This window comes from Phacochoerus africanus, chromosome 15 (assembly GCF_016906955.1).
Source record: "Phacochoerus africanus isolate WHEZ1 chromosome 15, ROS_Pafr_v1, whole genome shotgun sequence".
NCBI classification, from domain to species: Eukaryota; Metazoa; Chordata; class Mammalia; order Artiodactyla; family Suidae; genus Phacochoerus; species Phacochoerus africanus.
In genome coordinates, this window is record NC_062558.1 from 130633171 (window position 1) to 130660258 (window position 27088).

General features: G+C 48.9%; 1 protein-coding gene across 2 annotated transcripts in view; it reads left to right on the top strand.

Moving 5' to 3' along the window:
- Nucleotides 1–27088, top strand: part of PLPP4 (phospholipid phosphatase 4) — a 148173-nt gene that overhangs the window by 32418 nt on the left and 88667 nt on the right. For both annotated transcript variants that reach the window (XM_047760732.1, XM_047760733.1), the window contains exon 2: nucleotides 20976–21084. In XM_047760732.1, coding sequence (XP_047616688.1) covers nucleotides 20976–21084 — 109 coding nt within the window. The remainder of the gene's footprint in view (nucleotides 1–20975; nucleotides 21085–27088) is intronic.

The window sequence follows — 27088 nt, forward strand, 5'->3', positions numbered from 1 at the left end:
GGGCACCAGGAGCACTCGCTTTGGAGCGAGGGCTCCACAGGCATTTGTCCCGGTTTATCTTGCCCGTCTTGTGGGCAGCCTGCCCAGGGCCATCTCCTGTAGGGGCCCAGGCTCCTTGGACAGAGCTGAGCCCATGCTCACTGCAGGATTCAGAAGGGCTCTGCTGCCTTCTCCTGTGTTTCCATTACATAAAAATTTTCCATGCAAGTAATTGCAGAATGGGGTAACAAGGAGGATAATAGGGGGAGATAATTGTGGATAAATCAGCTTGATTACACTCTTTCCCAAACTTGATTATCCAAATTTGCAGGGCTGTGCAAAATCTCGAAAGCCAATTAAGACCTTCCAATAATGACTGCGGATACTGAGGCAGCCTCTCTCCTCAGTCTAGCAGGCGGGCCCGTAGGTTGAGAATGGTGAGGGTCACTCTTCTGCTTTTGATTTTTTATCTTTCAGAGAGAGCCGAGGGAGTCTGACTGTTATGCTTTTAAACAAAGCAATTGCATGTACAGGTGGGAGGGTACCCTCTCTCTGGCTGATGGGGCATACAGTGATTTAGATGTACCTTTGGTATTTTGCAAGGGGGCCATTCTGGTGGGCAGTACTGCCAGTTGCTGATTTATTTGACGACACATGGTATCACTTATAAAATAAAAAGTTAGAGGACTTTGGGAAGTCATTTAAGGAGAGAAGCAATAGTTGATTTATTTAGTAGCAGACTGTTAGCCTCCTTTTACCAACACTGCTTGCCCTTTAAACTCAGGCTTGGTCCTTTTTTCCGCTTCGTTGGGGCACAGTTGACATATAACGTTTATGTAAGTTTAAGGTGTACAGGGTATTGATTTGATACGCTTATATATTGTGACATGATTGGCAGTAGCTAACCCCTGCATCACATCACACGATTAACATTTCTTTGTGTGGTGGGAACATTTAAGATCTCTCTTGGCCAATTTCAAGTATATGATGCTGTATCGTTAACAATAATCACTGTGCTGTATATTTGATCCCCAGAACGTATTCATCTTAATAGCTGGACGTTTGCACCCTTTCACCAACATCTCCCCATTTTACCCACCTCCTTGGTCCCTGGAAACCACCACTCTAGTCTCTGTTTCTATGTGTTGACATTTTTTTTTGTTTGTTTTTTGCTTTTTAGGGCCACACCAGAGCATATGGAAGGTCCCAGGTTAGGGGTCGAATCAGAGCTACAGCTGCCAGCCTAGGCCACGGCCACATCCACGCTGGATCCGAGCCGCGTCTGCGACCTATACCATAGCTCACAGCAACGTCAGATCCTTAACCTGTAGAGCAAGGCCAGGGATTGAACCTGCATCCTCATGGTTACTAGTTGGGTTTGTTACCACTAGTAACAGCACAGCAATGCCACAGCTCACAGCAACGCCAGAGCTCACAGCAACGCCAGATCCTTAACCCACTGAGTGAGGCCAGGGACTCATGGATCCTAGCTGGGTTCATTAACCCCTGAACCACGAAGGGAACTCCTGTGTGTTGACATTTTTTTTTTTTTTGAGTCTTTTTAGGGCCACACCACAGCATGTAGATGTTCCCAGGCTAGGGGTCAAATAGGAGCTGGAGCTGCTGCCTTACACCACAGTGCATGGCAACACCGCATCCTCAACCCACTGAGCAAGGCTAGGGATTGCACCTGCATCCTCATGGATACTAGTTGGGTTTGTTACCACTAGTAACAGCACAGCAATGCCACAGCTCACAGCAACGCCAGAGCTCACAGCAATGCCAGATCCTTAACCCACTGAGTGAGGCCAGGGACTCATGGATCCTAGCTGGGTTCATTAACCCCTGAGCCAAGAAGGGAACTCCTGTGTGTTGACATTTTTTTTGAGTCTTTTTTAGGGCCACACCACAGCATGTAGATGTTCCCAGGCTAGGGGTCAAATAGGAGCTGGAGCTGCTGGCTTACACCACAGCCACAGCAACGCCAGATCCGAGCCGTGTCTGTGACCTGCACCACAGTGCACGGCAACGCCGGATCCTCAACCCACTGAGCGAGGCCAGGGATGGCACCTGCCTCCTCATGGACACTAGTCAGATTCACTTCTGCTGAGTCATGACGGGAACTCCTATGTGTTGACATTTTTGATTCCACATGTAAGTGAACTCCTATAGCATTTGTAAATGAAATCATATAGCATCTGTGGTCCCCATCAGGCAGTGGGGACCACACCTGCTCCCAGAGCCAGGCCTGCCCTGACTCCCTGTCTTTCCAGATTGACTTCTCCATCCCTGAATTCTCACTCCCTCTCCTGGACCAAATCTCCAGGTGCTTCCGAGCTGACAGCCCTGGGTTTCCTTTCTGACCAGCAACCAGCCTGAAGCAGCCAGGAGAGGGGAGCACAAATGCCACATGACACAGTTGGGCTGGGGGGAGTCACAACAGGAATGGGTGGGCAGGACCCTGGACAGGTCTCTGTTCCACCTGTGGGGTGGGGTGGGGTGGGGGTTGGTGCTGCTTCTCAGCTCTCCTGACTCTGGTGCCCTGCAAGGACCTAGGCCCAAGATTGCTCGACCACATTCCTCAACGGAAGCCAGAAATTCAGATTTTGCTGTCAGAGCTCCTGGTTTTCAAGTATTGGCTTCAAATTATACATCTTTTTTTTTGTCTTTTTTTAGCTATTTCTTGGGCCGCTACCGCGGCATATGGAGGTTCCCAGGCTAGGGGTCCAATCGGAGCTGTAGCCACCGGCCTACGCCAGAGCCACAACAACTCGGGATCCGAGCTGCGTCTGCAACCTACACCACAGCTCACGGCAACGCCAGATCGTTAACCCACTGAGCAAGGGCAGGGACCGAACCCACAACCTCATGGTTCTTAGTTGGATTTGTTAACCACTGCGCCATGACGGGAACTCCCAAATTATACATCTTTAAACAACATTGAGCAGCTGAAACCAAACACAGCCGCAGACTGCATCCAGTCCAAGGGCGACTAGCCACCAGCCTCTGACTTAAGATTCCATGTGGCTCAGGATTGGATTTTTGTTGAAACAGCTGGATTTATTTGTTTAGTCTTGATTCAACAAATATTTATTTTTTTTGTATTGAGCTACAGTTGATTTACAATATTATATTAGTTCAGGGGTACAATACAGTGATTCAGTAGTTTATAGATTATACTCCATTTACAGTTATTACAAAACAATGGCTCTATTCCTTGTGTCATGCAATATATCCTGGTAGCTTATTTATTCCATACAAAGTAGTTTGTGCCGCTTCATCCCCTCCCTCTCTCTTTCCCCTCCCTGCCCTTCCCCTTGGTAACCTCTAGTTCGATCTCTTTATCTGTGAGTCTGTTTCTGTTTTGTTGTATACATTCATTTGTTTTATCTTTTAAGATTCCACAAGTGATAACATACAGTATTTGTCTTTATCTGACTTATTTTACTAAGCTTAATACCCTCTAGGTTCACCTACATTGTTGCAAATGGCAGAATTACATTCTTCTTGATGGCCAAGTAATGTCCCCTTGTATGTGAAATCATATTTTCCTTATCCATTCATCTGTGGATGGACACTTAGGTTGCTTCCATGTCTCGACTGTTGTAAAAATGCTGTTATGAACATTGGGGGTGCATGTATCTTTTCGAGTTAATGCTTTAATTTTCTCTAGATGTATGTCCAGGAGTAGAAGTGCTGCGTCATATGGTAGTCTTGGTTTTTTGAGGAAGCGCCATACTGTTTTCCATGGTGACTGCATCAATGTATGATCTTGGCCAACCGTGTACTAGGGCTCCCTTTTCCCCACATCCTTGCCAGCCTCTGTTATTTGTAGACTTTTTCATGATTGCCATTCTGATGGGTGTGAGGTAATATCTCACTGTAGTTTTGACTTGTGTTTCTCTGATGATTAGCTATGTTGAGCTAATCTTCACGTGCCTGTTAGCCATCTGTATATCATCTTTGGAAAAATATCTATTCAGGTCTTCTGCCCCTTTTGAATTCTTTGAACTGAGTTGTGTGAGCCGTTTGTATATTTTGGATATGAATCCCTTATTGGTCATATTGTTTGCAAATATTTTCTCCCATTCAGTAGGCTGTCTTTTTGTTTTGTTGATGGTTTCCTTTGCTCTACAAATATTTATTGAGCACCTACTACCTACCAGGCACTGTTCTAAGCCCTGAGGATATGGCTATGATTAAACATAGACAAGAATCCCAGGGACCTTTTGGAGCTGATGTTCTGCTCTGGCCTTTCTGCTCCGTGCTGCTGTATCTTTGCAGCTGTGATGATGACCTGGTGTCTCCATCCCCTGCTTAGGAAGATTTCTAGGGAGCAGTGCCATCCCAGCTATAGAGCCCAGTCATCCTGATGGGCAGCCGTGGCTTGGTCCTTGACTCAGGAGCTGGCCGTTGTTGGGGCCCTAGACCCAGCATGTCCAAGGTCCAGAGACCCACGTGTCTCAATGTGACTCTGTACCGAGGTGTTCAGGGTTGGCGGTGCAGATGGCCACGAAAATGCTTAGTGATGCTCAATGTCAGCAACAAACTTTGGGGGCAAAAATGAGGATTTATTTGCTTAAAAACCACAGAGCTGGCCATTCTTATTCTCAACCCCTAACCTGGGCCCTGCCATCAGCGTCTCATCTCATCACTGCCGTCTTCAGGCCTTGGCTTTTTGATCTGTGGCTCTTCCATCTCATGCATCTGCCAGCCCCACTGAAGACCACTTTAGGACCGCACGGCCTCATCCCTCCCCTGGGAAGAATAGGTCACAGAGAGAAGGTCAGGGTCTTATTTCAGGTCAAGACTTGGCTGATTTCTGCAAAGGACTCCGTAAGAAAGGCTCAATGTGGTCTGTCACCACTGCTAACTGACACCAGGGGACATCCGATGAAGTTGGAAGGGAGAAAAATATCAAAGTCGCATTGCAGGCTCCTGTTTAGGAACAAGTGCTCTCTGGCTGGTGTATTTTAATTAAAAATTACATCTCTGAAGCCTCTTCAGATTAAGCTCTGTCTTCACTGTGTTTCGCCTTGAGTGCTGGGGGCGGGGGGGCATTTTTTCTGTCCCAGTCTTCTTCTCAAGTGCTGTATTCTGGGATCTTGTTGTGACCTGGTCTGGAGGTGGATGTGCAGGATGTTCCAGAGTGCTTTAAGCTCTGGCTAAATTCCTAAGGACTCAGGAATCCTTAATTTAATCCAGGAATGAATGGTTCACTGGGCATTGCAGAGTCATAGATTAATTAGAGACTGAGGTCCCTTAGCAAAGAAGTATACACTTTTTCCTTTTTTTCCATCTTTTACCAGTTTTTTCTTTGGAGTGGCTTTTGTTTGCCTGTGACTCAGATACAGCACGGTGGTCCCTGCACCAAACATCATTTCTGTTGGGAAGTATGTCTGGCCCAGAGAGTCAGTCCTGGGGGGTTCTGGGTTGCCAGTCCTGCTGGGAGAGGAGGCCTAGCCTGTGCTGGGGTGAGGGTCTGGGCTCTAGGAAGTCCTGGTAGCCACGTTTCCTTGTGTCCCAAGCCCAGCAGCCTGGCTTAGTCATTGGCCACTGCAGGGCTCAGTTCCAAAGGCCCCTCTTTACCCAGCTTATTAGGCACCTCCTTTCCAAGGCAGCATCTGAGCCAGGAAGAGGGTTCCTCATCACCCCAGACCCTGGGGCACCTTTAACCTGAGGGTTTCTAGGTATGTCCAGGTGTGTGGATTTTTTTTTTTTTTCTTTTTGGGGCTGCACCTGCAGCATATGGAAGCTCCCAGACTAGGGGTTGAATTGGAGCTGCAGTTGATGCCTATGCCACAGCCACATGGGATCCAAGCTGTATTTTCCACCTCCGTAGGAGCTCATGGCAACACCAGGTCCTTGACCCACTGAGCAAGGCCAGGGATCAACCCCACATCCTCATGGACACTATGTAAGGTTCTTAACCCACTGGGTCACAACGGGAACTCCCGGTATGTGGATTTTTGAAGGCCACTTGTTTTGTGAATGACCTGATGACCTCTTTCCATTACTCTCCTTTCTCCTTTCTGATTTTTTTCATTCCTCTTTCCATTGTCACACTTTACTGAAATCCATTTAAAGCTAATGACACTTTCCAAGTGTATCGGTGTTCCTTTGGCTTTTAGGACATTTAATTTTGTAGTGTCCTCATAGCCAATGAGCAAAACCATGAGGAAAGAGAAAATCTTTTTGTTGTGGAGTTTTACAACAGTGTCCGCCAGTTGTCAGCACTTTTATTTCATTTGTTTCCCTCCACTGCCCCCCTTCTTCAGTCTTTTTGTGCAGTATATTACGGCAAGTTCCAAATATGGCATTATTTCTCATCTAAATACTTCAAAAAGTTACTTTAACCAATGGACACTGAAAAAATAAGCAAAACCCTCGATTCCCACCCCCCCCAGCCCCCGCCAGACCACAAGACTGTTCGTAACACCCAGTAGAATTCACGCTAATTTCGTCGAATCAGGATTCAGATAAGATCCACGCATGGTTACGTGGTGTTCCAATATTTTAGGAACTTTTTTTTTTTTTTTTTAGTTTGGACTTTTTCAGTAATTAGTGTGTCAGTACGAGTCGTCGAGTGCTTCTTGTGGGCCCTGACAGTGATCCCCAATCCTCACCACACCCCAGCAGGGTGTTCTGCCTGATTTACAGATGCAGAAGGGGATTCAGCAGTTGGCCCCAGGTCACGAAGTCCTAACTAGGCTTGGTGGCTTGAATTTCTGTGGACCAGAATGTTCTGTTTGCGTGCAGGCAGTGTAAACAGTTTCATTTTTCTGTTGCTTCCTTCCGAAGGGAAGGAGGGCACCCTTGGTAGAAATGTTTGGAAATAATTGCTCTAAATGTTTGGACTTCGGGGTTGATGCATGTGGTTTCTCAGCATTGTGCTTCTGCAGAATAAGCTTCCATTTGTGCCCGTCCTCCATGGCAGGTGTGCCCAGGTGTGCTCTGCTTCTCTGTGAAGCAGAAGTCGTTTTGATTATGCCATTGCTGTTGGAGGTGATGCCACGAGGAAGGGCACGTCTAAGCAGAGAGCAGCCTGGTCTTATGCTGAGTCCCTGCTAAGGCCTCCCATTGATTCCTCATCACAGCCCACCAGGGAGGCGGTCAGGTTGTCTCCATTCCCAGAGGAAGCAGCCGGGGCTCAGGGAGGAAAAGTAACTCCCCTGAGGTCGCAGCTGGTTAGTGGGGAGGGCACACAGTGTTGGCTGCCAACATTGTGCCTTCCTGGCAACACCACCTTCCATGCTGCTCCCCCCACTCTCAGGGTCCTGCTCGGGGACCACCTGTGCCAATGTTTTATTCTGGAAAATTCCAAATATACAGAAGAGTTGGAAGAGCCCAACGATGCTCCGTATACTCCACCTAGAGTAAGCAATTAACGTTTTACCCTGTTTGCTGTATCTCTGTATTTATGCTGAGGCTTTATCTCTGTATTTGTGCATACATTTTTCTGAGTGATTTGAAAGTAAGTTACTGACAGAGTATGATCCTAAATGCCCTCCATGTTCCAGTTACTTCTCCACAAACATTCTTCTCCATTTCGCTGTCGTGTCCACGTTGCGGGAAATTGTAATATTTCCTTATTGTCACCTAATATCCAGCCCATCCTTCAGGTCCAAAATGGAAAAAGTCATTCTCAAAGTTTCTTTTTAATAGTTTCTCTCTCTCTCTCTCTCTCTCTCTCTCTCTCTCTCTCTCTCTCTCTCTCCCTCCCTCCCTCCCTCCCTCCCTCCCTCTCTCTTTTTTAAGCTACTTTAGGGCTGCAACCTCAGCATATAGAGGTTCCCAGTGTGGAAAGTGACATCATGTCTTTTCTATCAAAGGAAACCTTGGTGACTCCGTTTTGCTCCGGTTTTGGCGGAAACACCCTGGCGAGCCCCTTCCTCTTTCCCTCTTTTCCCAGCAAGAGTTTGTTTCAATGAGCCACCTGGGAAGAATGTGCGCCCTGACCTGACCCATGGGAAGGGGACAGGTGCATCACCTGCGTTAGGGATCCATAGGGGAGGGTCCTTGGTCTGGTGCGCGTGCTTTTCGGAGTGCCCGCGCCCTTCTGCAGAAGTGAAGAGCCCTGTCGGGATTTCTCCTTGTCCACGTGTCTCACTTTCAGACACGAACCACCCGGGCCAGCATTATGTTCATTTCCAACACTGGTCTAGGGGTCCAGTCGGAGCTACAGCTGCCGGCCCACGTCACAGCCACAGCAATGCAGGATCCCCAAGCTGCGTCTGCGACCCCACAGCTCAGGGCAACACCAGATCCTTAACCCACTGAGCAAGGCCAGGGATCGAACCTGCAACCTCATGGTTCCTAGTCAGATTCTTTTCTGATGAACCACAATGGGAACTCCTTTTAATGGTTTCTTTTTAAAAGCTTCTTCTTCTTCTTTTTTTTTTTTGGACTAAAGATTCAGTCAGAACACATGGTTACATTTGGCTGTTTTATCTCTTTAGATTCTTGTAATCTGGAACATTCCTGCCCACTGTTCCTTTGGGAGTCCAAAGTCCTAATCAGGTTCAGAGTTCGTGTGTTTGGGAAGATGCTGCATGGGGACCCTGTGCCCTCCATGTAGCCTGTGTCGGGCATCCAAGAGGGGTCTGTGGTCCCGGCTTTGGGGACCTCAGGTAGGGCATGCAGGTGCGTGTCGTTTTTCTAAATGCAAAGGAAGAGTTGGTGTGAGCATCTCTGAGTCCATAGCTTTGCTTTATCCATGCAGCCTGTCTGGTCCTCTCCCCTCCTTCGTGAGCCGCGGACATGGAGACTCAGGCTTGGAGGACATCTCCAGGCTTGGCCCCCATGTTGCCACTGTCCCACCATTCTCCCCGTCAGATTTAGGAGGGCACAGCCCCGTTGGCGAGGAAAGAATTCCTGTCCTGGAGTTCGGGGGGTCCTGACTGTATGCGACAGCCACCCCTGGACAGATGAGGCTGAAAGCAGTTTGTGAGTAACACACTCCCAGCCCAGAGGAGGAAGACGCCGCATGCCACACGGGCCACACAGGAGCGCAGTGAGCAACCAGGGCTGATGGGAGGCAGGCTTTCTAGCATCAAAGGGATGGGATGCTCCCTGGTTCCTGCGGGAGGATGTGACTGGCTTGTGAGAATAATCCCACGGGCTGGCAGGGGACTGAAGCCTGCTGCTCGAGGATAAGCAGGTACCGTATCTGGTCCTCTTGATAAGGAGGGTCGATTGTGTAAGGGAACAGGGCTGGGGGGACTTCAAATGGTTAGGCCATTTGAAGCTTTTGTAGTTTCAGATGTCAAGAGGGGGCATAACATGGGGCCGTAATTTAAGGCTTTTCTCTGCGGTTCAACATCACACCCGCAGTATGTTTTCTATATGCAGGCACCTCGCCTCCCAAACCCTTCATCTTATTCACTCTGTTACCTGTCACACCGACCCTCGCAGGTAGGAGCTGTTATCAGCACCCCTTTATAGATGAGGAAACCAAGGCCCAGGAGGTGACGTCCCTTGACCAAGGTCCCAGAGCTGGAAGGGGTGGTGGGAGAGCTAACCCAGAGTCTGCTCTCCGGAGTCTGTGTCCATGAAGCGCAAGAGGCTGCGAGATTTAGAGTGAGGACGGGAGGATGTGGGTGTGAATCCGGGATCTTCCTCAGGTGGTTCTTACTCACTTGCTAATCCCCAGCGAGGCTTATGGCAGAGCAAGAGGGACCATCCCCAAGAGCCGGTCCTTGTCTGGTCCTTGGCTGGTCTCCTGGATGTAATTCTCTTCCACCAGGTGAGGGGCAGGCAGCTTTAAGTCAACTGCTGCCAGGCACCTGCTTCTCCAAAATGATAGGGAGGCGGGAGGAGGTGGGAGCAGCTTCCTGGGGGCTTCATTTCTCTTTCCAGCTCCTTCCCAGTGTGTTATTCTTTCCATCTCTCCTTCGCAACAGCGAACTGCTCTCTGCAAGAATCTGATCTCCGTTGTTCACACTGCGTGAGAATTGAGGTCGACACATTGTGTTTCCCAAAAGGAAGGAAATTGTATTTCTAATTGTGGGAAAGCTTATCTCTTGTTAAAGTAATTGCAGATGCCATCGCACTGGTAGGAGATGTATGTGTTTGCATGTTCCTCGACCTCCAATTCTAGGGTCTGTGCTAAGGAGGACGTGGAATAGTGGACATTCTGTGGCCCAGAGACCTGTGCAGACTTGGGCAAAACATCCTATGTCTTATGGCCTCGGTGTCCTCATCTCTAAAATGGGAATAACAGTAATTTCTACCTCATAGGATTCTTTTTTTTTTTTTTTTGACAGGACGCATGATTTCAGTTCTTTTTATCTTTTTAAATTGAAGCATAGATGCTTTACAATGTTGTGTTAGTTTCAGTGCTACAGCAAAATGATTCTGTTCTATATACACACACACATATATATTATTTTCAGATTCTTTTCCATTATAGGTTATTACAAGATATGGAATACAGTTCCACCTCATAGGCTTCTTATGAAGATTAAATGAAGCAGTGTTGGAAAGCAGCAAGCACAGGGCTTGGTACAAGATGCTTCCAACATGATAACTCGTTATCCTTATTCTAATGGTTACTTCTGTGTTTGCGGGTGGCCAACCTCCCTGACCCACAGTCTAGCCTGTCCAGAGGCAGGCCGCTGGTTTACTGGCTCCCAGAGAGAATCCATCAATATGTTCTCTCAATGACTTGTCCCCAGGACTAATGGAAAATCCAATACGCCTCCTCCTGCCAGGAGCGGAGCTGCCTGCCTGTTCTGCTGACCGCATCCGATGCCCATTTGTGAGCGCTTTCCCTCCTGCCTGGGAGAGGCCACTAGAGGGGGGAAGTCAATAGTGCTATTAAGAAACACGCTTTGCTGTTTGCTCTCACCTGGAAAGTTCTATCATGGGTCTCATTTGTGCCTCCTTGCGGAGTTCAGAAGTGACTTTCAGGGCCATTGTTTGCTCATAGAATAGCCAAAAGATGTGGTAGTGGTTGACATTTATCTGTCCTGTCCCATCTCCTTTCCCCAACAAGCAACTTCACTGGCCCCGGGTGGGGTGTGAAGCGGGAGAGGAAGGCTTCTTAGCCTCAGTCTTCATGTCATCAGCATCGCTTGTCCACATTTGTAAGGACACCAGCCACCCTTGATTGGGCCCCTTTTTACCCAGGTTCATGACCAGATCCTAAGATTTGTTACTGCTAATGACAGCAGGATTATTACTGCCCTCGGAGGGACAGCTACCCTCAGGGGCCGGGAGGGACATCTGAAATCTTAGGGTAAGTGGCTTTTTTTCAAGTCACCCAGTTGGCAAATGTCAAATCAGGGATTTGAACCATGCTTAAATGTCTGATTAAGTTTATATTTCCGTGTGTGTGTGTATGTGTGTGTATATTTGTGTAATGGCTGCACCTGCAGCATATGGAGGTTCTCAGGCTAGGGGTTGAGTCGGAGCTGCAGCTGCCGGGCTTCACCACAGCCACAACGATGTGGGATCTGAGCCACATCTGCAACCTCCGCTGCAGCTTGTGGCAACCCCAGATCCTTAACCCACGGCACGAGGCCAGGGATCGAACCCGCATCCTCACAGACATATGTCGGGTTCTTAACCCGCTGAGCTGCAATGGGAACTCCTTTCCATATACTCTTAAGTTATTTTTGGTGGGGGGAAAGCTGCAGAAATCTGAGTTTAGTATGTCACTGAAATGTTAACCTGTCTTGCAAAAAGCATATTATCAAGGTACATGAGTTAAAGGTCATTGACAAATCCCTGGAATCTTTTCGAGGATGATGGGAAGATTCTGGGCCTCGAGAACTTCACCTTGAGTCAGAAGAGGCCCAGGGGACAGTGACGTCACAGTCCCTTGTTCTAGAACTTGCTATTCCTGATAGTGTGATGTCAAGATCGACCTTTCCTGCATGGGAAGGTATTCTGAAAGAGAATGGATGTGTGTGTATGTAGGCGTCCCTTTGTGGCAGAGGAGAAATGATCACAACATGGTAAATCAACTGTACTTCAATAAAACTTGGAAAAAATTGACCAGTCCTCTGGGTCTCCAGCTTTGGGCTGAATCGCTTGCCACATTCACAGTGTGGACAGTGTAGATACACCCCCTGGCACATGCCTAGATGGTCATGGTCTCCACAGGTAGCTCCAGGTTGGAGGCCATCTCATGGGTCCGACTAGTGAGGCACCCCAAAGGAGAGTGGGGTGGCGAGCCCCTGTGTAGTCCGGGTTCTGACTTACAACTAAAGGCCTTGACGTCTCAGTCCCCAGTCGGTTGGCACTTAGCCTCCTTTACTGTAGTCCTCACAGGAGTATGTGGTTTATACACCAGGGTTCATAGGACAATGCCTGGTATATCACAGGCCCTGAGTAAATGTTTGTTGAATGAATAAACAACAGGCAAAGGGACACTCTCTGTCCCTTCCTGCACTCCTTCCTATGTAAGCAGATAGGCTCTTAGGCTGCGTGAGGTCATGTTGAGCTATGCAAACAGAACTAGCCCTCAGAAGAGTGTGTGTGTACATGTGTGTGTGAGTGTGATGTGTACCAGTCACCACTCTAAATGCTAACCTAGCTGGCTCTAGTTTGGGGATCCTCCAAGGGGCAAGGTATTGTTTTTATTTGATGCCAGGCTGGGCCTGAAGAGCCCCCCCGCCTCCCGCCCCCATGGGGCAGTCTGTGCCACTGGAATTGCATCCTCTGCTCCTGGGTGAAGGTTCAGATGACCAAAGAAGGGACAGACCGTGTGTTTGTAAATTTGCGTGGAGTGACCAGCCGCCTACTGGAGGGAAAAGGGAAATCCTAAGATATTTTTATCTGCTTGACTTTGGCTTCGCTTCTCCTTTAGCTTTTCTACCTGCTTTTCACTCCATGTTTCAGGTCTCCTCCTGCCTCTTTGCTATTTCAGATGCTTTTGGTGGATTCTCCTTATATTTTAAAAATTGCTTGCTTTTGCTTGTGTTCTGCTCAATTAAGTTCTGACTTTGTGTGTGTGTGTGTGTGTGTGTGTGAAATGTAGGTAAGAATCTGGTCTACGGAGGATTAAGGGTCTCTACTACGCATGAACTGCTCATGAGTTAAAGAGAATTTCTCAATGTTAAGTTACGAGAATGTCTTTGGGTTTTCACAGTGTATGTTTTCCAAATTCTTCAAACTGTATCATCAGAAAACCAAGAAGAAAACAAGTAACACTGTCCCAGCTTTGCCAGGGAGAAATTAAGTTAGATTAAAACCATTGTCCAATTCAGGGAGTTCCCATCTTGGCGCAGTGGAAACAAATCAGACTAGGAACTATGAGGTTGTGGGTTCAATCTCTGGCCTCACTCAGTGGGTTAAGGATCTGGCATTGTCGTGAGCTGTGGTATAGGTCACAGACATGGCTCAGATCTGGCATTGCTGTGGCTTTGGTATAGGCCAGCAGCTACAGCTCCAATTAGACCCCTAGCCTGGGAACCTCCATATGCCCAGTGTGCGGCCCTAAAAAGACAAAAGACAAAACAAAACAAAAAAAAAACCATTGTCCAGTTCAAACAGCAAAGAAATTGAAGGAGCATGTCTTAGATCAAAATCTCACCGCAGGTTACATGACTTTGGACGGTTACCATTTTCATGAAAGAAAATTATCTGTTTCCTTTAGTAGTAACTTCATGCTTTTCACATCAAAACAGGTTGACCTATGCAGTTTAGATATTTGAGTTTTGAATCCCTGTTAAGTGCAGTGATGTTACTGACAATAGTTTAGATTCAGTGAATCCTGGAGTTCCCGTCGTGGCTCAGCAATAATGAACTCAACTGGTGTCCATGAGGATTTGGGTTCAATCCCTGGCCTTGCTCAATGGGCTAAGGATTCAGTGTTGCCATGAATTGTGGTGTAGGTCAAAGACATGGCTTGGATTTGGCATTGCTGTAGGCTGGCAGCTACGTCTCCTGGGACCTTCCATGTGCCGTGGGTGTGGTCTCAAAAAAAAAAAAAAAAAGATTCTGTGAATGAACGCATTTTGAATGCCTCTGATGGAGGCAGAAATCATTTCATTTGAGGCCAAACTGGCCCTGGCTGCGGAATAGAATTTATCGATGACAGTGGAGAAAGCACTGCTTTCACACCTTTGCGTTCTCTTGAAGTAGCATTTTTTCTTTGAAACGATGAGTACATCCTTTCTGATCTGTTTTATTTTCACGTCTCTTTCTCACATAGTGCCCTTCCTTTCCTTTCCTTTTGGTCACCAAGCCTGACGAAGTCTCCACCACTTCTAAGCCTATCATGAGATGGAATGGATAACTGGGGGCAGTCAGCCACATAATTGGCATAGCGATCGTGACACCAAATCTCCTTTAAAAAAGGAGATTTGCTATTTGTTGGGCCACTCCCGCAGCATATGGAGGTTCCCAGGCTAGGGGTCTAATCGGAGCTGTAGCTGCCAGCCTACGCCAGAGCCACAGCAACGCAGGATCCGAGCCGCGTCTGCAACCTACACCACAGCTCACGGCAACGCCAGATTGTTAACCCACTGAGCAAGGCCAGGGATAGAACCTGCAACCTCATGGTTCCTAGTCGGATTCGTTAACCACTGCGCCGTGACGGGAACTCCTAAAATCTCCTTTTCTTGACACGTCTCTGCAATGATGGGGAAATGCCACTCACCGTGAGGACAGTTTTGATTTTCAGCCTTGGAGCATGAGGAGCTCTGCGTTGGTGGATCTGTCGGACCTTTTCTGGGCATCGAGATGTTTTTCTCTACATTGTATTTATTGGAAATAAAAGGAAGCTAAATGGTTTTATGCACTTGGTAGTGGTCAAACAGTTGCTACCCTTTCTTCAGCCTTTTCTTGAAAACTCGAGGACGTTGGTCTTTATACTGGTGCTTATCCTGGGATATGCTGATGATGCTGGCAGGAGTTGTTACAACCAGTGGGGCTATTTTCTTCTATGGCAGAGAGCATCCGATCATTGTGCTTTTGAGTTGTCATTTTTATGTTTCATCTTTTGTTCTGCCTCTCCTGTGACACACGTGGTGCTGGGGATGCCTGTTGGAGCTTTGCAAGGTAAGCGACCCCTGTGGCTTTGCACCACGGAGAGGTTTGGTCCACAGATGAGCAGCTTTGCTGCTGCCCCCTCTCTTTCCATCCCCCATCGTGTATAGGAAGGTCCTGTTGACCCTCCAGGGAAGGCAGGTCTCCACCCAGAGGCCGAAGCCTCAATGTAGAATTTAACAGCATGCCTAGGTTTTCATTGTATTTATTATAATGTTTACCAGCTGTTTATAGAGGGAATGGTGACTTCATAGTCCCGCAGTGGCATGACGTTTCTGCTAAACTAAACACCTTTTGGTAAGTGAAGCCTGAAGAAAAGTCATAGTGCAGGTGGAGGGGGAGTCAGGCCGCCTTGGTTCTTCAGTGGCCGCAGTTGGGAAGATCTGGTTTTCCACAACCTCCCCCTGCCACTTCCAAGCGCGCTGCGTCTCTCACTTAGTGCTCTCTCTCACCAATCTTGTTAAAAATGAATCATCTAGAAGTTCCCATTGTGGCTCAGCAGTTAACGATCCTGCCTCGCACCCATGAGGATGTGGGTTCAATCCCTGGCCTCACTCAGTGGGTTAAGGATCCGGCGTTGCTGTGAGCGGTAGTGTAGGTTGCACACACGGCTCGGATTCCACATTGCTGTGGCTGTGGTGTAAGCTGGCAGCTACAGCTCAGATTCGACCCCTAGCCTGGGAACCTCCAAATGCCAGGATGTGGCCCTAAAAAAGAAAAAAAATCATCTGATTTAGTGTATCTGGACTGGGGCCCAAGAGTCTGCATTTTTAACAAGCTCCCTCCTGGGTGATGCTGATGGTTTGGCCTCTTGTGGCTCCAGGTTTGGTCCACAGCTGAGCAGCTTCAGCATCACCGAGAGGCTTGCTGGAGAGGCTAGTCCTCGTTCCTGTCCCTGGACCTAATGTATCTGCAGTCACAAGACCCCCAAGTGGGTTCTGGGCACATTAATACTTGGAAGCCCTGATCGTGCATGCTGCTCAGGCACCCTCAGTATATAGTGAGCCATGCTGAGCTGGCAGCTGGTGCCCTGTCTCAACTTACTTGGAAGCAGGTATCCATTTGGTGGTTTGCAAACCACTTTATAAAGAGCTCATGGAAGGATGTTTCAAGGCCTGGCATGCCCTCTCTTTCATGCTTCCAGAGCTTTCCGTTCCACCACATGCCCACCTCTGCTCCCGTTTGCATTTTGAGACTCATGTCCTCTGCGTAGCTGCCTCGCTGTCTGGATTCTGAGAGGCAGGCGCCGGTGGCAGGTGCATGGCTGGAGAAGGGACATCTATCTTCTTGGTGCTGCTGCTCCCAGAGGATGTCATTTGCCTGACAGATGTGTTCAGGCTGCAGCCACTCCAGGTGGGGTGAGGAACTCTGCAAAGGGCTGGGCGCACGAGGCTTTCAAACACTGCCGTGAGGATATTAACTCCTGGGAAATAAAGTGGGCGAGGAAGGACAGGGCTCAGCGGTGGGCCAGGGAGGAACTGGGGATCCTGGTTCTGGGGTCTGCGAGTGTGGAGGCTGCAGTACCGTCACAGTGACGACAGCCAGTGGGCAGCAGATTGTATTTGAAAGGGGGCTGCCGCCCCATCTCTCACCTCCCCTGCTTTTCCACAACGGGGCTTTGCCACATCCCTGCCAAGAGGTGGGGTCAGTTCCCTTCTCCTGACTGTGGGCTGACTTGGTGACTGATAACCCAGTGACATCACAAGACTTCTGAGGCTGGGTCAGAAAAGCCACTCAGCTTCCACCTGGTTCTCTGGGGACCCCCATGGTGGAGGAAGCCAGCAGCCATGAAGAATTCTGACCGTGCTGAGACTGCAGTGCTGGAGAGATACGTGAGATGCTCAGGTGGCAGCTCCAGCCAGGCACCCATGGCGGCCACTTGAGCAGCCACCCTGATGTCCAGCCTCGTCAAGCCTTCAGGGGACATAGCCCCAGCTGATGACTGCCTGCTGTGACCACACGAGAGATTCTAAGTGAGCTTTGCCTAGCTGGACCCTTCTCGATTTCCTGATCAAAACAAAATGAATGATGGGTTTAAGACTCTATGTTTGGGGGCAGTTTGTTATGTAGTCATAGCAACTCGAGTATTCTGAAAGGTTTGGTTTTCAAAAGTAGGTCATATCTTACAAACACCTTTCTTTTTTTTTTTTTTCTTTTTGCTATTTCTTGGGCCACTCCCGCGGCATATGGAGGTTCCCAGGCTAGGGGTCCAGTCGGAGCTGTAGCCACAGGCCTACGCCAGAGCCACAGCAACGCGGGATCCAAGCCGTGTCTGCAACCTACACCACAGCTCACGGCAACGCCGGATCCTCAACCCACTGAGCAAGGGCAGGGACCGAACCTGCAACCTCATGGTTCCTAGTTGGATTCGTTAACCACTGCGCCATGACGGGAACTCCACAAACACCTTTCAAACCAAATTCGTTTTACTTAGTTGTGTTTAAAATGTTTTAAAAACACCCAGGAGCAGTGAGGAGGTCATCCCCCAAATTAAAAAAAAAAAAAAAAAGTCTGAAAACTGTCTAGTAAAACTTGCAGGAGGCTGAATGATAAGGGTGATGAAGTACTAAGTTTCTGTTCATTCTTTGTTAAATATTTTATATTCTTTCATTTAATTTTTATTCCCACTCTATAAGGTGTGCCCATTTTACAGATGGGCTGATTGAGGCTCTGAGATATTAAGGTACGAAGAAACTCACTAATCACAGCTAGGGCTGGGATTATGAACCCCGATGGGCCTGACTCCGGAGTCTGTCCTGCAGCAGACAGGAGGATTGTTAAGGTGGAGACTTCAATCTCCGAGTCTCCTCTCCTTGGGGACAAGGGTTCAGGACCCTGAGGAATCATCTGGTTTAGTGCTGGGCCCTTCAGGATCACCTGGGGGATGTTTTAAAATCCACCTGCCAGGCCCTGCCCACACCAAAACCATGGGTCTGGGGTGGGGTGTCTCCAGATGCTTCCAACCCACCTCCGTTTGTCATCTCTGACCTAGTCCAACCTCCCACATGGCAGGTGAGGACACCGAGGCCCAGTGAGGAGAAGTGACTCGTTTTGAGGCCCTAGAGCAGCTTCATGGCAGAGCTGGGGCAAGAGCAGTTTTCTCGGCACCCAGACAGCAGGCTCCCCTGTGCCTCATTTGGAGAAGGCTTGGAGGGCTTGGCAGAAGTTAGCTTGCCCATCAAGGAGGGATCTCAGTGCCCTTTTACAATAAGATGCTGCGGTAGAAATGTTTTGGGTTCAGGAATGGTGAAGAGTTGGCTCATTAAGTCGCGCAACAAACATTTTACAAGCAACCCTCACGTGCTAGGTGTGAGGGCCCCACGCAATGTTGAGAACAGTCTGGGGCTGGCATCAATTTTTTTTTCTTAAAATTGTCATAAGGGACAGCATTTGAGGACTTAAACTCTCAGCTGAGGGAGGAGAGAAGGGGGGGTAACAGGAAAGGAGAGAGACAGAGGGAGCGACATGAATAGAGACAGGTTGGCTTTCAGGTCTCTTTTAGATAGAGGGTAGATTTCAGTGGGAGGCTGATCTGAGGACATTGTCTGTGGAAGCTGTTCCCAGTCCTGAACAGACATCAGATTCTGCAGTCACCGAGAGGCCTGTCCTGCTGGGCTCTGAGGACACAACCCTGGAGGGGCCCCCACCCTCCACGCCCTCCCAGTGTAGCTGGACCTGCAAACAGATTGTGACCATACAGAGCCCCAAGTCGAGGCTAGAAACCGGGGCGGTGAGACCCTTAATTCTGTCTGGGGGCTGGGATGGTTTAGGTTGACCCTCCATCGAGGTTTGTCCTAAGACTGTGGGGTTTCCTGGGACGCAGGGCTTTTGGTGCTAAAACCAGCTGAGTCCTGGGCAAACTGGGACCTTTGGTCACCTGGGTGGTTTCCTAGATGAGATGAGAGCTGACCTCAAGGCCCCTCCCCCAGTTCCCCTCCTCATCTTGGCCATGGTACCCCTCTTCCTGGACGCCCAAGCCGGGGCCCTTGGAGTCCGTTTTGACCCCTCCCCACCTCCTGCGTGCCTGTTCTTTGTTCTGCCCTTGTAGCTGTACCCCGCCTCTGTACACGGACACCAGTTAAGTCTGGGAGATAGAGTTTTGGGGGAAACAGAAAGAACAGTTTTATTGGAGTTCCTGTTTTGGCTCAGTGGGTTAAGAACCCAATTAGTATCCATGAAGATGTGAGTTCGACCCTTGGCCTTGCTTCGTGGGTGAAGGATCTGGCATTGCCATGAGCTGCAGTGTAGGTTGCAGACACTGCTCGGATCCTGCATTGCTGTGGCTGTGGTATAGGCCGGTGGCTACAGCTCCGATTCGACCCTTAGCCTGGGAACTTCCATATGCCTCAGGTGTGGCCCTAAAAAGAAAAAAAAAAAAAAAAAAAAAAAAAGAATACCTTTATTGCTTTGGCAGGCAAAGGAGACCACAGCACGCTAACACACTCCAAACTGTGTCCTCCCTGGAGAGGGGATGGCAAGGGGTTTTAAAGGTTTAGCTTGAAAAAAGGGAGAGGGGGAGGGCTGTTGATAAGGCTTAGGGTGCCTGGATTCTTCTCCCTCCATAGATCATTTCCCAGTCCTCAAGGCTGGAGGCAGGTGGTCCAGTGATGGTTTCTGGTGGTCTTTGCAGCTTGACCTTCTCTCTGCAGTGAAGACAGCTCACAAAAAGGAAGGGGTGTTAGGGGGTGTTTCAAAGGGAAAGAAAACCGCCAGGTTCAATATAACTCTAACTACAAAGTAACCATTAGAAAGAGAAAACAATTAAATGAGGAAGAAATCATTTGTGGAAAGTCAGAGTAAGTTAGTGGCCAAGGCAGGGATGCCATCATGGAGACTGTTTTACCTTGTTTTTAGTTGTAACAATATTTCTAAACCCTTAACTCTCCGAGTCAGCCTTTTGAGAGGGAGGGGAGGCCTGGGAGGCTAAAGGAAAAAGCTGTTTACTTTAAAACACACGGCTCAGGGGCTTGTCCATGGTTTCCCCCTTTCGTCTCCCTGCGGGCGTTTGTCGCAGGGCCAGCTGTCGCACCTTCCTCGCTGTCTCTGCCTTCCCTGCCCTGTTCTCCAATTCCTCGTCCTCACCACCATCTCGAGTTGAAGCTTTCCTTCCATGCACCTCATTGGTTCAGAAGCCAAGCTCCTTAGCCTGATGCCCAACCCCCGAGTCACCCGGCCCCTGTGTTCTTTCCAGCCACATCCCCAGCCATGCTGAGCTGAAGTCACCAGGTGGAGAGCTGGACGGTTGGCCGGATGGCCGAGAGCTGAGCAAGCGAACGGTCCCTGCAGTCTGTCTGCTCTTCCCCCGGCTGTTTCCCTTGGTGGTGATTCTTTTCAACCTCCGGGGTGTCATGGGTCCCCAGAATGTGAGAGGGGTTGGCGGGTGGAGGCGGAGGCTTAGAGCCCTTTGGTTTCTTGGCAAAAGCCCCGAAGGCACCTTATCGCCCTCTTTGCTTCCTTCTTTCCTTTCTGCCTTTCACTCCTGTCCCAACCTTCTGTCTTCTGGAAGCGTTTCTTTCTCACTCTGCCCCCTGGCGGTGGCGAAGGTGGCAGGGCAGCGTCTGGGGCAACACGAAGGGATAAGCGCTGTGGTTCTTGCTCTCGCCCTGCCCGCCGCTCCCTCTGCTCCAGCTCAAGTCCATTTCCTTCCTGAGACTGTGCTGCTGGCCTTGCCTTGCCCAGTCCGAGCCATCATTCTGGACTTCAACTCTCAGTTCGCCTGGGAGCCCTAAGTTCTTAGGGTCTCCCTATGCCAGCCCCCCAGCTGTTCGCGTAAGCCCAGAATTGGTTCTAGCGGGTAGGTGGCCACAGAAGGTTCTAGAGTCTCAGTCATTCTTCCCCTCTTTCCCTGGTTGGAACCGGCCGAGAACCATCTGCCGCGCAGCCAGGCCGCCAGGCCTCCCCTCCCCTTCCCCAGAGGGTGGAACAGTTCCCCAGAGCGCGTGCTGGATCCGCTTTCTCCAGGGCTCAGCCCTCATGCCTCTTTCTTTGTTGTGTTTCAGTTTCACAGAGTTTTTGGATCCATTCCAGCGAGTCATCCAGCCGGAAGAGATCTGGCTCTATAAAAACCCTTTGGTGCAGTCAGACAACATACCTACCCGCCTCATGTTTGTAAGTACCCTGATTTCATGGCTAGTTTGACCACTCTCCCAAGTCGGAAGCAAATGGGTTTTCATTGCTGCTTTTCCAACCCTGGGCTGATGAGGGTGAGCAGCCCCCCAAAACAGAGCGGCCCATCAGATTAAAATTCAGTTCCAGATCAAGATGGGTGTCGCTTGGTCACGTGAGAAGTAATTACCTGACACGTTGGGAAAGAAGGGACCTGCTTGGCTGAGCTCTGCCAAGGAGTTTCCAAATACTTAGAGTGAAATAAGCAATGGGTGAACAGACTTTCCTGCCCAATGTGCTTTTAAAATCAGCCTCGACTTCACCCAGCTCAGGCACCATAGATGGTTGTGTCAACCACTTCTTTGGGTTTTGATGGTCAGTTGACCAATGACGAGGCCACTGTGTGTGACTCAACTTTTAGATGGAGTCTCTGCTCCTGGGTAAATGGGGGACCGCCCAAATAGCTAGTGGATCTACTGGGACCGTTTTTACCTTTTGACTCTGCTCCATGACAGTTACAGCCTTTTATACTTCACCTTCTGCGTGCTGAGCCCTTCGCTGAGAGCTTAAGAAAAGATGCTCTCATTTAGTCCTACTTGATAGCCCAGTGTGGAGGATGTCTCTCTGCCCGGATTTTGCAGGGGCAGAACCACATTCCAGAGAGGTGAAGGGACTTGCCCAAAGCCACACAGCTAGGGAGCTGCAGAGCCAGGATTCACATTGACGCAGCCAGGCCTGGGCCCCCCTCTCAGCCAGGAGGTTGCTCCGTAGTCAGGAGCTGAGTGTCCAGGACGCCTTGCTGATGCGCACTGACTCCTAGAGAACTGCCACCAGGCCTTCCTGTAGCAGAGAAAAGGTTGAAGCTCCCTCTCATTACAGAACAATAATACAGATTTTTTTTTTTTTTTTTTGGTCTTTATAGGGCCGCACTTGCAGCATATGGAATTTCCCAGGCTAGGGGTCGAATCGGAGCTATAGCTGCCAGCCGAAGCTCTAGCAATGCGGGATCTGAGCCACATCTGGGACTTAACACCACAGCTCATGGCAACCCCAGGTCCTTAAGCCACTGAGCAAGGCCAGGGATTGAACCGGCATCCCCACGGATACTAGTCGGGTTCATGTCCTCTGAGCCATGGCAGGAACTCCAATGATGTAGTTTCTGGGTGTGGGCAACCTTGTGGCTCCAAGTGTCTTCCTATTGACCAGACATTGTGTCTCCTGCCTCTGGGAGCTGAAGTGACGGGTCCAGAGCTTTCATAGAGCACGTGCAGAATATTTTTGCATTTTGAAAGAAACCCCTCTGATCTTGCGGAGTAAATCTTGTTCGTCGGTGATGATGGGAAAGATTGTTGTGTCTGCAAACATCCCAAAGGGCCCAGAAAACTACATGAGCATTAATGTATTATTTTAATTGCTTTTGAGTAATTATTTTTCTGCCGGGAAGTGAACTGGATTTTTGTAAATATCGGGGAAATTACAAAATGTGGCATTTCTTTGTTTTGTCTTTTTAGGGGTGCACCCTCAGCGTATGGAAGTTCCCAGGCTAGGAGTCTAATCAGAGCTGTAGTCACTGGCCTACACCACAGCCACAGCAATGCTGGATCCGAGCCATGTCTGTGACCTGCACCACAGCTCATGGCAATGCCAGATCCTTAACCCACTGAGTGAGGCCAGGGCTCAAACCCGTGTCCTCTTGGATGCTAGTTGGGTTCGTTAACCACTGAGCCACGATGGGAACTCCAGGCCATGTCTTACTTGAGCATTTAATACTCAGTTTGAGTCTGAAAATTAGGTTTTTAAATTTTTTTTTTCCCACTTCTGCTCTAACTCAAATCTTCCATAAACCCTAGGAATAAAGTAACTAATGTGTTTCTAACTAGTTCACTCCATGGTTTTAACAGGGGGAGCATCTATTTATCACTTATGCCCATTCTTCAAAGATTTCACATTTCATGTGCCGTGAGACACAATTTAGAGATGAATGTTCATGTAGGGTGTTGTGAGAAACTTGCGGCTGTGTCCTAGATTTATGAACAATGGGTTGTTTGGAAGTCTAGATACAAATGCCACAAATATTCTGGCTGCAGACACAAACAGGATGGAGCACATTTGCATGTTGGCAGTAGAGGGAAGGAGGCAGTAAAGGAGTTATTCAGGGCTGTGATTCTCAGAGAATAGAAGGGTATTCAGCCCCAAACACTGATTCATACCCTCTAATCTCCTAATGAAATAAGTTCAACCTTTGGTTTTGTTAATAGTAGTTGATGAATTTCATTCATTGGGTCACAAGATTTAGTGTGATTCCACAACCACACAAGGCAAGCAGTGGATACGTTTAGAATACGTGGAACACGAGATGAAAAATACTTTGTCACCACATAAATTAGATTTGTTCTCCTGGGTTTTATTAAGAGTTTAATACAAGGTATCATTTGTCTGCATTTGATCCTTTCAAACCTTCTGGTGTTTAGAGCAGAATCTGTAATACAATATATTTTCACTGTTTTTAACAAATAGCTTGATTTCCTTAGAAAGCTCAAATTTCCTTTTTTAATGCATAAACCCAGTCCTGGGGTCTCCTCTCTCTGGGTTGGGATATTTGAATCTAAAGGCAAACTTGGTAACTTTCTAACCCAAATCTTGGTAACTTGTTTGAAGGCAGCTTCTTTTAACCCAGATGTTTCTTTATCTGGGAAATTAGTGTTTCTGGAGCTGTGCCTGTGTGTATGTTTGTGTGTGTGTGTTTTAAAGGAGCTACTTGGTTAAATGGCACAAAAATCATACCAGAATGTTAGGGAATTAAGTGAGGAGTCAATGGTAGTGACGTCACCAGGAAGCCCCTGATTGGCTGCTTCTCTGTCCTTGGCACCAGCAGCTGAGGTGACTTGATCTGTCAACAGGAAACTTGGGGTGTGGTTGGGCCCTTTGGTTCCAAGAGCTTGTTTCTCTTGAGGACTCTGGGTTCCTGTTGACCAGAGAGCCAGGCTGAGAACTCTTCTCTCACCCACTGGGTCTTGACATAACATCTCCTGGATGTCCCCAAGCCATCAGTTGCTCCTTTATTCAAAAGAGGTCATGATTCCTTTCTGAACATGCTGAGTTCAGCAGAGCATCTTTGAAAGAGATGCTCCCGCACCTACTTTTCGGTGCGGGAAGCCTCAGTCTGTGTTGGGTATTGCTTTTTAGTACTCTCTTTGTTGTGGTCTGCAGTAGTTGCATCTTTGTGCGTGCAGAGAACGCTTCCAGGATGAGGGAAGCAATAGGAACTGCAGGTGATGGGTGGGTACTTGACCCATGTAGGTTCCTGGGGGCCATACTTCTCTAAAGCAAAAGAGAATCTGGAAAGGGCCAGAGGAGAGGCTCAGGTCCCTTTTTAGGGACCTTCGTCATCATCATTGTCATCATTGTCCTTGTCATTGCTGTCATCGTGGATGTAGCATCGTGGAGAACAGGCGCTGTGCTCGTCACTTTACAAACAGCATCTCAGCGACTCCTCTCAGAGTCCTTGAGGTTGGCCCTTTTGTTAGCCTGTAATTACAGTGGAGAAAATGAAACTGTCAGGAGATTTAACAACTTATCCAAGTTTCAGCACCGTCAGTGACTAGACCAGGATCCGAACGCTGCCAACTGCCAGGGTGTAGACCCTCTCGGAGCCATTCAGCTGTGCTGCCTCCTCGAGAGGCGCGGAGTGCAGCGTGTCACACACCAAAGAAGCAGGTGTAAAGGCCCAGACACAGCAGATGCCAGGGCCGTGTGGGCCGCGTGAATAGGAGTTCAGACTGCTGGGTGGCAAAGGGGGCTGGGATAGAGGCAGATCGTAGATGATTTCTGGTGAGTTAATTATTACCTAATTCAACAGGCATTTACATGAAGCACCATCCTTGAGCCAAGCCTGGCGGCAAGTAGTGGAGGTGCCAAGCTGCATGAGGCACAGTCTGGGGGGACACACATAGCAGCATGCGTCAGACTGGTGGGCATCACAGGAAAACCCCAAAAGGACAGGCCAGACCGAGGGAGGAAATTGAAGGTGTTTCCCAATTTCTTTCCTTGGCTTAAAAAAAAAAAAAAAATCTACCCTAGACCTGTCCTTTGCCCTGGTCTCTTTTTGCTCCAGCCATGGTTTATTTCTGTCAAGTAGTACTGATACCGAGCTGATTTGATGACAGGGTTTTCTCTTCTGGAATAGGATGCTTCTCAGGAAGACAGAAATCAAGTCAGTTTGAGGGGAAGAGGGAAGGGAAAGAGACAAAGCTGGCTTGTGAGAGACAGTTTAATTTTTAGACATGTTTGAAAAGTCTCAGCTCTTGGCTCTGCGAGGCTGTAATTGTTGGCCCGCAGCGGGCCCTTTCCCAGGTGTCTGCGCACCCCAAGTTGTTGGAAGCACCGTGCGGCACGCCCACCTGTCAGACGCTGGAAATTAAAGCACTTTGGGCCCATTGTTTTGTCTGATGTGGATGAACCCCAGTGACAAGCTCCTTGGCTGACATCCTAACATCCGGGGCTCTGGCTCTGACCCCTTCAGTGGTTCCAAGTCCTTGGCACACTCATGCCCTTCCCTTCAGACATGCTGCTCCCTGCTCAGCTGATTCCCAGAAGTGCCCCGGCAGCATCAGCACCCAGGGGTTACCCACTTCCTGGGCGTAGCAATGGCTGGGGACCGATGGCACTTCCCATGTTGTTTTCATTGGTTGCCCGTATTGGCGATGTTGGTCCTGGAGGGCATGGGCGAGGTGCCTGGGCCAACTAGGCTTATCCCTGTCCCTCCACACCCAGACCTGGGCACAGACGAACTGGAGCTTCCCATGCTCTATTCCCGTGGGTCTGGTCACAGGATCCTGGCTTGGGTCCTGTGTGCACAGGTTTCTCTGGGAACAACCATCAGCATGTCCTGGATGCTAACTCTGCTGGGCCCTGTGGGTGACTGTTGGGAGGGGCCCCAGAATGGACCTCCTCGGGCAGCTCCCAGCATTGCTAATGACTAGCTAAGTGCATTGGGAAAATCACCTCCCCTCTCGGTGCCTCAGGGACCTACTCTGTAAAAGGGGGGCTTCAACAGCACTTGCCTCCCTCCCCAAGGTGTGGAGAGCTTCAAATGCAATGACAGACTTGCAGTACTTCACTTCGTACACAGCAGCATTCAACAACTCAATGAATTTCAATCCTTGCAACCATCACTATTATACCCATTTTAGAGAGAGGACACTGAGACGCAAAAGTGAACAGGTTAAGTGACATATTCACGGTTGCAGAGCTGATACATGCTGGAGCTGGGGCTTGAGCCAGGCTGTCCTTAATCTGAGTTCGTTCCCCACATGTTCCTCCACAGAGTTCTGGCTTCCTCGCCTCTGGAAGAACATCATGCAAATCCGGCCATGTCCTAGACCCTTGCTTAATGATTTATACAGACTGTCCTGATCTGTGGCTACTGTGCGGTACCATTAATTAGCAGTTTACAAGATGTTCTTTATTATAGGAATGATCTCAGCCTCCGTTTCCCCATCTGTAAGATGGGGCTGTTGGGCTCAGGTGATCTCTGTGATTGCAGACCCCTGCCCAGGTAGCATGGCAGCCCAGTTGGGGTGTCCTGGTCCCACTAGCTGCATGCATTTGTGCATTCACTGTGTTCCAGTTCTGTTTTCTGTACAAGGAGGATTTTCCCATCCACAGAGTGGTTCTGGGATTAGACAATGCGAGGAAAGCCTCTAATACACAGTAGGTGCTTAATCCATGACAGCTGCCACTGCCACTTCTGTGACTTATTCACGCTCCCGGAAATGAGCCTCTTTCCTTCCTTCTCCAACTTCAGAGACAAGGCATTTATTACATTTTATTTGTGCTTCTTACTTCTGACACGAGAACTGCTATGACGCTGTGGTTGAAAGCACAGAGCTTGATGCTTGGTTTCAACAGTCTGAGCGCATATCTCCCCTTTACCACTTATTAGCTGTGTAACATTTAGCAGCTTGCTTCCCCTGTCTGTGCCTTCCTTTTCTATCCAGTAAGTAAG